The following is a 15,001-nucleotide window of genomic DNA, read 5'->3' on the forward strand; positions in this document are numbered from 1 at the left end:
GGTTGAATTCTCAGCCTTTTCAATTATCTTGTTTTAAAGAGCAGCACACCAATTGGGTAAGAACTGGACCCTGAGAACCAGGACCTCCCTTGCCAACCAAAGTGCTCCTACATCCATCTGGGAAAGGAATCCTGCCTTCCCAGTTTGTAGTAACTTCATATCCTGTGAGTTCTGGTGAAGGAAGACAGCAATTCCCCTCATGCTTCCTCTCTCTTATCCTTCATCCCTCCAGGATAACTAGGTCCTCTGTGTCTCAGGGGCCAATTAGAATGTAAAACAATGGAGGAGAAGATTCTCACACTTTAAGACTTGCAAGATTTTGTAAAGTCATATCGGCAAACATCAGGGAAATACTAGTGGGAATAGATTCTCAAGGTATCACAGCATTGGGGGAGAAATGTAATAGGGTCTGGTCATATCCCATCCCATCGGACTGCAGATCTAAGTAGGGAATTACATGATGTTGGTTTGATGCAGTGAGAAGGAAATTGCAGGTGCTCTAGATGCACTGCACAACACAGAGGTATCAGGAAATGGAAGATAGATCTCTTGGAACTCATTGGACCTGACATGTTGGCACAGTTCTAGGAGTCAAATCATTTGGGTACCATCCGCACATTGCCTCAAAGACAGAAAAATTTGCTTTTCCTTAAATGCACAGTTTTGAACAAAGAGTCACCCACCAGGCCTTGTAGTCTTTTCTGCATTTGGAGGCACTATTCATCGCATCTGGGTGTACTGTGTCAGCACTGAGGTACACAGATGGCAATCAACTGTATTTATTTATTATTAAATTTTTTTATTTATTTTATAGTAGGATGCATTTTGACATGTTGTACACAAATGGAGCACAACTTCTTATTTTGTAACAGTGGTACCTTCACCTTATGAATGTAGCCCTCATTGCTCTAAGGCTTATTTTTTAAAAATATTTATTTTTTAGTTGTAGTTGGACACACTACCTTTATTTATTTTTAAGTGGTGCTGAGGATCGAACCCACGGCCTCGCACATGCTAGGTGAGCACTCTACCATGGAGCCACAACCCCAGCCTGTAAAGCTTATATTTTTACAAAATGTTTTTTTCTCTTCTCCCCTCTCCCCTCCCTAACCAGATTAGGGAGACAGTGTTACCTTTTCTTCCCCTAGTTTAATGCCCTTGAACACACCCACTACAGGAAGGAGATGCCTGCTGAGGATCTGGGAAGTGAATATCTCCCAAATTAAAAGTGAATCCTAACACACCATCAGGGCACCCTGGGGTCCCCCTACCAGAGCACACCTGGAATGTAACCCTTGAAGTTTCTTTAACCCCCTCCCCCTCCCCGTCCCTCTTGATCAAGAGAGACACATTGGCATTGATTGGCACTGGGGACAGGGACCAATTCCTCTGGCTGTCCATGGTGCAGAGTCACTCCAGTAGTGTAATCATACATGTATATAGGGTAATAATGTCTGCCTCATTCTACTGTCCTTCCCATCCCCACAGCCCCCCCTCCCCTCACTCCCCTCTACACAAACCAAAGATCCTTTATTCTTCCCTATCCCTCCACCCTACTATGGATCAGCTTCCGCTTATCAGAGAAAACATTTGGCTTATGGTTTTGGGGAGTTGGCTTATTTCACCTAGCATGATATTCTCTATTCTATCCATTTACCCGCAATGCCATAATTTCATTCTTCTCTAAGGCTGAGTAATACTCCATTGTGTACAAGTACCATACTTTCTTTATCCATTCCCCTGCTTAAGGGCATCTAGGTTGGTTCCATAGTTTAGCTATTGTGAATTGAGCTGCTATATTGATGTGGCTGTGTCACTGTAGTATGATGATTTTCAGTCCTTTGGGTATAAATTGTGGAGTGGGATAGTTGGGTCACATGGTGGATCCATTCCAAGTTTTCTAGGACTCTCCATACTGCTTTCCAGAGTGGTTGCACCATTTTGCAGTCCCACCAGCAATGTGTGAGTGTGCCTTTTCCCCCACATTCTCGCCAACACTTATTGTTACTTGTGTTCTTGATAGTTGTCATTCTGACTGTAATGAGATGGAATCTCTATGTAGTTTCAATTTGCATTTTTTTAAAATTAATAAAGATGTTAAACATTTTTTTCATATATTTGTTGACCAATCGTATTTCTTCTGTGAAGTGTCTGTTCAGTTCCTTTGCTCATTTATAGATTGGGTTATTTGTGGTTTAGGTGTTAATTTTTTTTTCTTTTTTTTTAAAGAGAGAGTGAGAGAGGAGAGAGAGAGAGAGAATTTTTAATATTTATTTTTTAGTTGGCGGACACAACATCTTTGTTGGTATGTGGTGCTGAGGATCCAACCCAGGCCGCACGCATGCCAGGCGAGTGCGCTACCGCTTGAGCCACATCCCCAGCCCGAAGGTGTTAAGTTTTTTGAGTTCTTTGTATATCCTGGAGATTAGTGCTTCATTTGTGGTGAGTGTGGTAAAGAGTGTGTAGGCTCTCTTATCATGTTACTGATTGTTTTCTTTGCTGAGAAGAAGCTTTTTAGTTTGAATCCATTCCATTTATAGACTCTTTTTTTTTTTCCGGGGTTTGGAGGAGGTGTTCCAGGAATTGAACTCAGGGGCACTTGACCACTGAGCCACATCCCTAGCCCTATTTTATATTTTATAGACAGAGTCTCACTAAGTTGCTTAGTGCCTTGCTTTTGCTGAGGCTGGCTTTGAACTTTCGATCCTCTTATCTCAGTCTCCCCAGCTGCTGCGATTACAGGTGTGTGCCACCATGCCCAGCTTCCATTTATTGATTCCTGATTTTACTTCTTGTGCTTTAGGAGTCTTGTTAAGGAAGTCAGGTCCTAAGCCAACATGATGAAGATTTGGGCCTACTTTTTCTTCTATTAGTGCAGGGTCTCTTTCTGTTCTAGTATCTAAGTTTTTGATCCACTTTGAGTTGATTTAAAAAATTATTTTTCACCCTGCAAAAAATTTTTTTTTCTAGTTGTAGATGGATAACAACACCTTAATTTTATTTATTTATTTTCTTATGTGGTGCTGAGGATTGAACACACTACCTCACGTGTGCTAGACAAGCGCTGGACCACTGAGCTACAGCCCCAACCCCACTTTGAGTTGATTTTTGAGCAGGGTGAGAGATAGAGGTTTAATTTCATTTTGCTATATGTGGATTTCCAGTTTTCCCAGTACCATTTGTTGAATAGGTTATCTTTCCCCAATGTATACTTTTGGTGCCTTTGTCTAGTATGGAATAACTGTAATTATGTGGGTTTTTTTCTGTGTCTTCTATTTTGTACCATTGGTCTACATGTCTGTTTTGGTGCCAATACCATGGTGTTTTTGTTACCATTGCTCTGTAGTATAGTTTAAGGTCTGGTATTGTGATGCCTCCTGCTTCACTCTTGCTAAGGAACTGCCTTTGATTCTGTGTGTCTTGTTTTTCCAAATGAATTTCATGAGGCAATCAACTTTAAATGGCTCAAAACAAGAGAAGGTTCTCCTTCTGGTGTGGCTGAAATGCTACCCTTATGGTCCTGCAAACCTAAAGGTGTTTGAAGTGACCTTGAGCTCTCTAGTTTCTATTTGGAGCTATGGCAGAATGTGATAGAAAAAGACACACTGATGTTCCTTAAATATTGAGCAGAACAGCAGCTTCCTGGGAAAGTAACACCTTTCCCATAGTTTTAGGTTTGTTGTTATCCTTATCTGAATAATTTCAAATTCATGAAACCATGTGACCAGGCATAACTGAGAGCATTTAATTACCAAGTGAAAGTCACACACGTATACACACACACACACACACACACACACACACATACGCCCACATACACCCACATACGCACACATACAGGAGCAGGACTTGAAAACATGTCACATAAGCAGGTTGCTTAGAATAGCAATGCTCCTACTCCTGCTGCCAAAACCATCTCTAACATTGGTGGAACCCAGAGCAAGATAACCAATGGAGATCCATAAATCCCATGTCTACATGTTGAAAATCCACACATCATTCTTACCTGTTAAATAAAACATGTCAGTTCTCTTATTTGAAATACTCTCCTGTGAGCATACATGAATGACTAAATTCTAAGAATCACCCATGAAACTATTAGGTGCAAATTGTTTTTCCAAAGGAACCACAATTCCTTAAGAAACTAGGAGCTTTCCAGGAAGGAGAATGGAGGTCAATACTGGACCTCCAAGCTGCTTTGCTTGATGAAACAGCTGACCAAAGTCTGGAAGTTGCTGCAGTGGGGTCCACTACTAGGGAGTCTTAGAACTCTGCTGAAGGAGACTCGTCACCTTAAACCACAGATGCATCATCCTCTGCAGTCAACACCTGGCAGGATTCTCCCTGGTGATGTTGATAGAATCCCATTTGGGTTTCTGACCACAATCAAACAAAAGGAAAAAGAGGCTTCTACCCAGGTGTTGAGACTGGAGGGATTTGTCCCCTAAGACACCAGAGGTGATGGGGGGATTGCTAGCCTGCCCACGGCATTATGGGAGAATCTGGAATGAAATCTGACAGCAGAGGCCTGGACTTCACCAGAGCAGCCTCCAAATTAGTGTTCTTGGTGAAGCTATTTGTGAGGGATGAAGTGACAGTGTACTCTTTGTTAAAAAGACCAAATGATGGGAAGCATCAATACTGATTTAGGGATCTGGTGGGATCAGGTCTGCTGAATCCCTAAAGTTAGATTTCTTCCAAGCAATGTAATGGGTAGGGAGAAAAGAGCTTTTCTATATTGACCACAGAAGCCGCTTCAGAACAAAACTCTAAGAGCTACTGACATACAGTGTCCATCAATTAGCCTTCATGTATTAAGTGGGGGCAAGGACTTCATAAGTGGGAGCACCCAGCCCTTAGCACCTAGCAGTTCTAGTGCATTTGCAGTAGATTTTGGTAAATCAAAGCATTGCCTGGATCACAGGAGTCAGAAAATGTGTGTGCTTGTGTCCATTAAGACAAGAAAAGGTATCATGTAGCAGACTGTAGGTGAAGGCAACTCCCACCCTAGGAGTTCAGAAATTTAAGGTCAGGAAATGAGGGGAGTGCTGGAGAGGGGACAAGTTCTATATTCTGAAGTAGAAAATTGTCAGTTAGCCTTCAATCACTGTGACAAAGTACCTGAGGGATTCCACTTAAAAGGAGAAAGGTTTGTTTCTGCTCATGGTTTCAGTTGGTCACATGGCCCTGTTGCTTTGGGCCTGTGTGGGATAATACATCTTGGCAGAAGCACATCATGAAGACAGTCTATTTATCTCATGGCAGCTGGGAAGCCAAGAGAGAGGTGGGATGGGGGAAGGGACTGGAGTCCCAATATCTTCTTCAAGGCATGACCTCAGTGACCTTCCTTCCTTCCATTAGTGTTATGGTTTGGATGTGAGGTGTCCCCCAAAATCTCATGTGTGAGAAAGTACCAGAAGGTTCAGAGGAGAAATGAGACAATTAGGGGTGTGGCTTTGGGCATCTATTTGTATCTGGCAAGTGGCCCTTCTCTGCTTCCTGAGCACCATGTGAGCTGCTTCCCTCTGCCACACTTTTCCACCATGATGTTCAGCCTCCCTGGAGGAATGATGCTGGATTTCTAAGAACTGAGACCTCTGAAACCGTGAGCCCTCAAATAAACTTTTCCTCCTCTACAGTTGCTCTGGTTGGGTTTTTAAGTCACAGCAGTGAATTAACTGACTAAAACATTTAGATCTTACTCTCCAAGGGCTCCACCACCTCCCCAAAGCACCACAGGCTGGGACCAATCCTTCAACACAGGGCCCTTGGGGGACATTCAAGATGCAAACTATAACAAATTCTTTAGTCGTTAAACTATTCTGCTCCACTTGTAACACAGAAGAGTGCTGAAATCACAGAATGGTCCCTGATTCTGAAGAAGGAGAACCTGTGACATAAGATGAGGTCTAAATCCAAATCTTTCCAGTTCTCATTAAACACTAGTTGTACTTTTCTGAACCAGAATCCCCAGTACTTTCTAATCATGAGGGGATCCCTGCCTGGAGAGGTTCATGGAGAGCCAGATTTCATCAGCTGTGTGTACCCCCAAGGAGAGGGTGAGAGACGCAAAAGACTGTAAAGTTACAAACCACTATATGTGCCCCAGGGAAGAGTTCAGTCCCACCATTGGGATGAGGAGGATGTGTGACATCACCTAGGACAGGCGGTCCCAGTGTCTTCCCCTTTCCCACCCCTGGGAGAGAATTTGAGAGAATATGATAGAAGGTACAAGCATGTTTCTGAGATGATACAGTGAGATGGAGAATGTATTTTTTTCACCTAAAAATTCCAAGCAGCTGAGGAAGGCCAAGAAACATGAGAAAAATAGAGGATAAGCCATTGCTCCACAGAGAGGCTGTTCTGTCCCTTGAGGGGACCGTGCAGGGTGGGTAGGGTCACTGGGAAGGAGAAGTTGGTTTTGAAGGGACAGTGACAGGGTGATGACAATGGGAAGATGGGAGCACTGGCTGGATGGTGCTTGCCCAGCATGCATGAGGCCTGGGGTGATTCCCAGCAGAAAGGGAGAAAGGGAAGGGAGGGGAAGGGAAGGGAGGACTCTGCAAAGCTACGCAATCATTGGACAGGACTCCTCCTTGGACAACCTCCAGATGTTGGATGAAGCGTTTTGGGTTTTGGTCATTTGGGAGGGTATTGAATCCAGGGCTGTGCACATGCATGTGCTCCACCACTGGGTGCACTCCCAGCCCATGGTGAAGCTATTAAGTGGATCATTTTGATGGACCTGAGATGTTGGTGGAATTATGGAATGAGGAAATTGGGAAGTGGGTCATGAGGGCATAGGGTTCAAAAATTACCAAAGACCAAGGATGCCTTTTGATCATCAGAGACTATCATGGAACGTTTCAGATCAAGCTTAATGAAGTTGACCTGGGTGACATCAAGATGAACATTCCAAAAGATGCTGGATATGATGATCTCCTTAGCCTTGGGGGGTTCAGTGACAGCAGCACCGTTAATCAGTGGTGCATGGGGGATTTCTGTGTTCCATAGAAGTTCAAAAGGTCCCTCCCTATTCAGGCTCCATGCCTTTGTAACACCATGAGCGAGCCAAGTCCTCAGAGGGATCCAGCTGACATGACTCCTCTCCCTCACTGCTACTCCTCCCCAAAATCCCCAGACAGAGCCCTTCAGTATGAGCCACGTCTGGGAAGCAAATCCTCAACTTCCCAGAACATCCTACACAACTGCTTCTCTGTCTCCTCCCCAGCCTGCGTGACTCTGGTCCACCAACGTCTCCCTTGGCCTTTCCTCTCTCCAGTTCAGAACCCTCCCTGTAGCCAGATCTTGTCTTGGGGCATTTGGGGTGGGGAGACAGGGAGGGAGTGCATGGGAAAGAAAGGAAGAGTCTTTTCCCTGGACAAAGCCCGATTTGTGAAAGTGGACAAGTGAACTTCTAAAAATATGCTCAAGTTCACTAATCACCAGGGAAATAAAAAGTGAAACCCAAAATGCCATTTAAAAAATACATCCAATTGTCAACCAGCTTGGTCATTGTGTTGACAAGGCTGTGAAAAAAATGGGAATTCTCCTAGACTCTGGGGGAGAATGTGAATGTGCACAGCCATTTTGGTGTGCAATTCGACAGCATATCGATGCCACAAATGACCAAGGCCCTGTGATCTGGAAATTCTACCTCCAGGGGTATAAGTGAACAGAAGCAAACCTGTCTGCACCTTTGAGGAGACATGATCTCTGTGGATCCCTTCCCTTCCTAACTCTGTAGTGATGTAGTGATGTGCCCAACCCACTAAAGCACATGTCACTGAATGGGGCTTAGGGAAAATTCCCTCCCTCGCCCACTCTTTCCTTTTTCTAGTGTTTGGAACTTGTACACGATGAATAGAGTTCCAGTTGTTATTTGTGACCTGGAGAAGAAGCACTATATGCCAAGGAAGATGAAAATGTGAGGAGCCCGAGACCCTCATGCTTCAGAGAGCCCCCCTTCCCACCTGACCTGCTTCCCTACAGCGTGGTTTTGGACACAAGAGAAAAGAAGCCAGTAATTGTTCAGTCACTGGGATTAGGTCTTTCTCACTAGTAGATAAAGGTATTTGTTTTCTTTTTCCTTATTTTTTTTTTTGGTGGGACTCTTTTTAGACTGGCAAATTATAATTATACATAATAGTGGGATTTCTTGTTACATATTCATACAAGCACATAATAGAATATAATTCCCTCAACCACCCCCACTTTCTTTCCTCTTCTCTCCTTTTCCCTCTACTCTATTGGTCTTTAAACTTTTTCTTTTCTTTCTTTTTTCCTTTTTTTTTGGAGAGGGTAACCGGGGATTGCACTCAGAGGCACCTGACCACTGAGCCACATCCTCAGTTCTATTTTCTATTTTATTAGAGACAGGGTCTCTCTGAGTTGCTAATCACCTCCCTAAATTGCTGAGGCTCCCTTTGAACTCATAATCCTCCTTCCTCAGCCTCCCCAGATGCTGGGATTACAGGTGTGGGCCACCGTGTCCAGCAGTCCTTTAATTTTCAGGAGATGCTCCCTCCCCTACGTCTTTTTCCTCTCAGCTTCCATTTATGAGATCCCTGACTTTCTGAGTTAGCCAGGTTTATTTCTAGCTGATACAGATGTTTATTGTGACATTGCTTTAAATAGAGGAATGACATGAACAGTCTAAGTGTCCCTGGCTTCTGAAATTTCCTTGATGCTTTCAAGACCCATCGAGTCTCAGTACATGGAAATCCTTACATTGGGCCTCTTCCCCTTAAAGACACTTGGCCTGGCCACTCTTGAGCACATTCCTCTCAAGTTGCTAGAGACTCACATTTGTAAAGTGACTATTTCCAATTTCCCAAAAAGGAAGACCTACAGGAACTAAGAATCAAGCATGTAAAACCCTATATTTTATCAACAAAACTCAGGAAGTGGCAGACAGACAGATGATGCAATAAGAAAGATAAATTTGCTCACTTATCATCTAACAGGAGAAAACAACGTTTTTTTTTTTTCCCCATAGCATTCATAATTAGAGGAAAACTCGATCAAACTTTTTTCTTTTAATTTAATTGGTAGGAACCTCTACTAAAGTTGGAAATAGGATGTTTACTGTCAAAGTCATTAGAAGGCAGGCAGGGAAAAGGAAACAGAGTCTATTAGTGGCTTATAAATATCTTAGGGCTGTGAAAAACAGTTAAGAGGTTTTAAGCAGGTCACCCTCCCATTATTAGTTGATGTGTTTATTGGACAGTTGAAGGCATACAGTACTAAAAATAAAGTATTTGAAAATATGAGCTATCCCTATCCATGGCATAAACAATCTTTCATACCCTGCAATTCATGATGTCTTCCTACATCACTGGCTGATACCCGGGGCTCAGCGTGCAGTAGAGTAAGGAGGACTGTTATCTGTGGCAGAAGCAGTGCTGTATTTCATATGGTCTTGAACATTTTGAATCCTGGGTGGGTTTCTTGTCCAGTTTAATTTCTGTTTTGCCTCATCCTATCCTGGTGAAGAACTTATCTTGGTGGGGAAGAGTCAGCTCTGTCTCTTGTTGGTTTGCATCGTGTTATTATATTCAGTCTCTGAATATCAGAAGGAGATCTCTCAAAGGAGGCAGCCACTGTGTGTAGGCTTCTGCACATGGAGAACACGAACCGCGCCCCCTAGAGGGCAATGTCTGAAATGGACATTCTTACTTTGAACTTGAACCCTGCATTCTTCTCTTAAGATAGTTCACACACTCATGCTCATCAGTCTTACAAAGCACACCAGGGTGGTGGTGGTGGTGGGTGGGGGAAGAATCTATGACATATTAGGAAAGGGTGCTTTTCTATTGTAAATAAAAATATAAATTGATACCCTGCCCTCCTGTATTTTCTTCTTTGACCACAACTATCTTCTGTAACCCGCTTTGGAGATATTTTACCTAGAAAGGTAACTTCTAAAAATTTTATTTAAAAATACACAGAAAAACATTTCCAGCAGACCTACCTACACAAGAATACTTATGGTGGTTAGTTTTGTGAGGTGTGATAACAAGTGATTTTATTTATCTGTATAATTTGCTTGTTTTCCAAAATTTTCTTGAGTCAACATGAATTATTTTGGGGTCAAAAAAACATCCTATTTCTTCCAAGTGTGCAGTTCCTTTTGACTGAAATGGCAAGAGAAGGCGGGGGGGGGGGGGGCGGGAACAAACAGCAGGGGAGGGGCCACATGTTGGCCTCTGTCCCTAGGAGGCCAGGGAAAGCTGTAAAAGCAGTGATGGACCTTCTGGCAAGCCTCTGCTGGCTCCACATGGAGATCCTGATGCTTCAGTTCTTTCCTTCTCCTGGTGAGTAGTGGCATGGGTTTGGGGGTGTGTGGGGGGAGGGCGTGTGGGTGTGTGTGTGAGGCTGTGTGGGGGAGAGGTAAGGCAGGTGGGAAGGAACTGGAGCTTCCCTGGACTCCTGATTCCCCATGCTTTTCTGAAGGCTGAGGCAAGGAAAAGGGACTTGGGGACTCTCTGGGAGAGTGCCAGTTGCTACCCTCAGGTAAATCACTGTCACATGCTGAGTGGCTCCTTGCCTGCCGACAGCAAAGGACCCAGGCCTGAAACACAACGATGTTTTTCTGACGCCAGGAGTAATACATATTGACTGTAGGAAATTTGGAAAATATGACAAATGATATAGAGATGAATAAAAAACATGTTTCATACTTCACAAAACTAAACACCATAGATACTCTGTGTACTCCTCTATGTGAGTTTTCTGTGCTTCAGTATATTTTTCTGACTTCAGAAGACAATTATTTGCCGGGCTGTGCTCTCCAGTTTCCCTTTCGATGACCTTGGCAATATACAATCACAACCTTCCTGGGAGCCCACAGTGCATCCAAAAGTTTAAGAATTTCTTGCCCATCCATCATGCCCCCCCTTTCTCTCCTGAGTTAATTAGCCTAAATAAGGCCCTATGAACATGAAGGGTAGTGAACGCATATTTTGAGTCTAAGTAAATATCCACACAGACTCCTGCTGTCAACTGAGGTGCTCGAGTCAAAGCAATGCTATACTTTTTGTGCCGAAGTTCCCTGAGGCAGAGGTTCTACCTTGACAGTAGAATCCAGAGTGACCACTGCATATCCAGCCAAACATACCTCATCTTTTATAAAACTGCTTCCATCTGTGAAGTACTCTGCATCAGCATCCTCGAGAGGCTGGTCGGTTAGGTCTGGTCTGCTGGAGAACACTTCACCCATGACCTCAACACATTTGTGATCAGGTTTTCCAGGTCCAATGGGCAGCAAAGTTGCTGGGTTCAGAGTTCTGACGACCTCGACGTGGATATGTGGGTTTTCACATAACATGTCCTGATATTTGACCATTTTTTCCATTAGTCAACCAATAGTGTCCTTTATATTCTAACAATGTCAAAATTGAATGAAGAACTGTGACAGCAAGTTCTTGTCCCACTGCCAGTTTATCAGCTTCCAGCACCAGAAGAGCTGTGGCTGCAAGGGCATGTAACAAGGTGGTCATCTCTGGGCTACAGAGTCCAGCTGTTAGGACAAATAGGCCACTGGACGGTGCTGTATCCCCAGCATATGAGTCAAAACTCCTACAGCCACTCCAGACTGATCATGGACACACATAAAGAAAGGCTTTGTGAGGTCAGGGAGCCCTAATCCAGGTGCACTGGTGAGTGCTTGTTTAATGTCCTCAAAGGCCTTTTGCTTAGTTGGCCCATACGTCAGAGGATCTCATTCTCCCCCCTTTGTGGCTTCATAGTGGGGTTTTGTCATAACTGAAAGTTGGGGATCCATATATGGCTGAACCCAGTAGCCCCCAAGAATTCTCTAGTCTGATGGCAGGTTGGAGGGACTGGAATTGAGCAGATCTCCTGTTTTTTTTAAGGCCCAGTGGTTGTTCTGTTCTGTTGCTGAGTCAGATGGTAACCAATGTATTTGACTGTTTCTTGATAGATGTGGACTTTTAAGTTAGAGTCCAGTGCTGTTGCAAAGATTGTGTACCAAAGTACCTGGGAGGAACTGTCATTTAGGGAAGAGAGGCATACATAGAACTTCTGGTGCTGAATTTTTTTTTTTTAATCTCCCAGTGCAGAATCTTGGCTGCTAGGATTCTCCAACTCTTAAATCTAATATATATCTTAGCAGAGACTGATGACCTGGGACATCATTAGTGTAAAAGGCACCTATGTAAATCTCACCGGGGGCTGTCAAGGTTGGAGGGCAGTGGTGTGGTCCCGTGCAGGTCCTGGTGTGGCAGTCACATTGTGCCCACCTAGGTGTTGCTCTTTGTCTGCGTGGCTTTCTCCTCTTGTCAGGTGGGAGCCTGCTGATTGTCTATAGTAGCTGCCCTGCTTGTGTTTTTGTTCAGTATGCCTGGGTGCTTGGGGCTCTGTGTTTCTTCCTGCTGGTGGCTCACAGCGTGTGGCTTGGAGCCAGGTGACATGTCCTTTTGGAGTGAGCACTCTATGGCCCACTGCTGGCTGTTAACATGAACATATTCCTGGTTCATTTGGGGCTTGCAGCAGCTGAGCCCTCCTGAGGCACTGGGTCTCATGCATCAGATGCAGTTCTGTGTGTCTATGGGACTCCTGCCATATTCGTCAATCATCAACTTCCGAGGAAGTGGGAAGAAACTGAAAGGAGGAGCTGGGGCCAAAGGCTGGGAAAAACATTCACTCCTTCTCTGTTCAAGGCTTCGAATTTAAGCGTGGCAGTGGGTGCTTGTCTGCCGGGGCCACTGGAGGCTTCCCATTTATCTGGCCACGCTTTTTTATCTTATAAACATTTGGACCATTGGCTTTGTTCTGGTGAGATCCCCCACTTTGAGTGACCTCTGGGTTTGTGGTGAGGGCAGCTGTAAGGAGATCCATCCTCCTCTTTATCTTTCTGATCTGCCTGTCTTTGAGTCTCTGGGTCTCGATTGATGAAAACACCTTAATCAGCTCACTGGTACACTTCTCAGTAAAGTCCTCTAGGATTGTAGTTTTTGGCAAATGGCTCTCTGAGCCTGTCCCACAAAGGCTGCATCAATCACCTGTTGCTGGCACCTGTGCATTTCTTCACTGACAAACTTGCATTGCAGCTGCAATGCTTGTATGGTGCTCCTCCTCCTCTGGGCACCTCTGGGCAGGGAGAGGGGTGGCAGCAGCAGTGGCCTGGACATTTAGCTCTGAGTCAGTTGGACACATCTCTTTTGATCATTGCTGCCAGTTTCATAGGGCAGAGAGGCCTTAGGCAGATGTGGGGCTGAGAGATATGTTCAGGGCTATGGAGGGTGTGAGAGGGAGATGCTGGAGCAGTGGGTGGCTTATCTAAGCTCTGATTGTCTGCAGATACTCAGCTTAGGCTAGGGCTTAGGGCTGGCTCCAATTCCTTCCAGCTCTTGGGCATAGACCGTGTGTTTTGTTCTCTTTTTTCTTTTCTTTTAGACTTTCTCTGAGGGCTTCTTGACATCCTTTATCTTTAGACCTTCTTCTTTGTTGGGCCCCATCCTAGGTCTGGATAATGGGCTGCATCAGATCAGTCATGGCCCAGGGTTTCTCTGTGTAGGAGGGAGTATGGTTTTTCCAGCTTATGAGCTCAATGGTGGAGAAAGGCTGGCACACAGAGCTGCCTTGACTCCCTCAGGTGTTTCCCTCTGGTCAATATGGGCAGGTCCTTTAGTCAGTTTCGGGGCACCTGGAGAGTTCTCTTCTGAGTTGTGGCTCTGGTCTTGGGACAAATCTCCCACCTTCATCTTGGGAGGTGAAAGCGTGTTTGGTCCTAGGAAGCCTTTGGCTCTGAGGACATCACAGAGGAAGGAATAGCCAGTATTGGGGCCATCATTTGTTGCCTCTGAGGACAAGGGGGCTGTGGGGACAGTCTGTTGTCTCTGTGGTCTTGGCAAAGTTGGTCCTGGGTCCTCTTCTGGCTCATGGGGAAAACTGTTCTTTTCCTGTCTTTCCTAGTCAGGTTTTCTGTTTAGCTGCTTTCCACTGGGTCTTAGAGACCACTATGCTCCTGGCTAACATCAGCTTGGACTGTCCATCTAGACAGGCTCTCAACCAAGGGGACTGTTTCTGTACTATCTCTTGCCAGAAATTAGTATAAGAGAAATGGTTCAGGGTTCCAACAACAATCAAAGGACCTCGGCAATGACTCTCTCATCTAAAGATCCTTCTGGTGGCCAGCCCACACCTTGGGTGAGCCACTCTAATTCACAGAGTATGCAACCTTTGTGGAGTGAGTTTCACCCACAGTTACCAGGAAAACCTTCCTAAAAGTTTCTAACACACATTTCAGAAGGCTCAGTTTCCTTGTGTGCCTCCCATGTTCCACCCTGCATAGGTGTCACACACTTAGAACAAAACACACTTAGGGCAAGACTCACTTCGTCCATCTCTGGCCGCTCCCCTCGCGGGGACTTAGGGCCCTCTTAGCCTTGCGGGTTGGTATCAACCCCCGACCTGGAGCTTTCACCTAGATGTTGGTTGGTGAAATTCCACCATAGACTACCTGAGGTGCCACGGAACCGCGGATCAGGACTCTGCACTCGCTTTGGCCCTCGGGTTGGGTCAGAACCCTTCCTTTTGTCCGTCTCATTCACACACTTTCCCACACTTTCCCACAGACATGGCCAGGACAGAATTTCTATACCGCCCAAATTCCAACAATTCCAAACCAAACAGAAAGGGAGTCACGGTGTCCCCTCTGCTCGCTGACCCCAAACAGAGGCTTCTCGGGTGACTCCCCGGGTCCGTTTCAGCTCCAACCACTTTGGAGGGTACTCGAGACCCAACAGAGGGTGATCAAGCCTCTCTTCCACCCGCTTAGGCCTCGAAGGGGAAGTCAGGTGGCTGCAAAACCAAATGGACCCGAGTCCTACCTGTTCAGCTGGGCAGTGTCCAAGATCCTAATTCTGGTTCCTGCTGCCTGTGGGTTCTGTTGTGCCCCAGGGTGGCAGCCCCAGGGCGCTGGGTGAGTGGATCTTCCTTCAGGCCAAGAGTGGCCTGGGCGCACCAAGGGGAATGC

General features: G+C 45.2%; 1 protein-coding gene across 8 annotated transcripts in view; it reads left to right on the plus strand.

Annotated features, from left to right (window-relative positions):
• The first annotated feature begins 10,191 nt into the window (after positions 1–10,191).
• The window catches only part of LOC144368438 (CD48 antigen-like), a 50,358-nt gene continuing 45,548 nt past the window's right edge, over positions 10,192–15,001 (plus strand). For 7 of the 8 annotated variants that reach the window (XR_013428197.1, XM_078027293.1, XM_078027296.1 and 4 more), the window contains exon 1: positions 10,192–10,316. Coding sequence is in view for 7 of the 8 variants with exons in the window: in XM_078027293.1 (XP_077883419.1) it covers positions 10,199–10,316 (118 nt within the window). In the remaining variant the exon portion in view is untranslated. The remainder of the gene's footprint in view (positions 10,317–15,001) is intronic. The other variant, XM_078027294.1, reaches the window with a different exon arrangement.

The sequence above is a fragment of the Ictidomys tridecemlineatus genome, chromosome 11 (genome assembly GCF_052094955.1).
Source record: "Ictidomys tridecemlineatus isolate mIctTri1 chromosome 11, mIctTri1.hap1, whole genome shotgun sequence".
NCBI lineage: Eukaryota > Metazoa > Chordata > Mammalia > Rodentia > Sciuridae > Ictidomys > Ictidomys tridecemlineatus.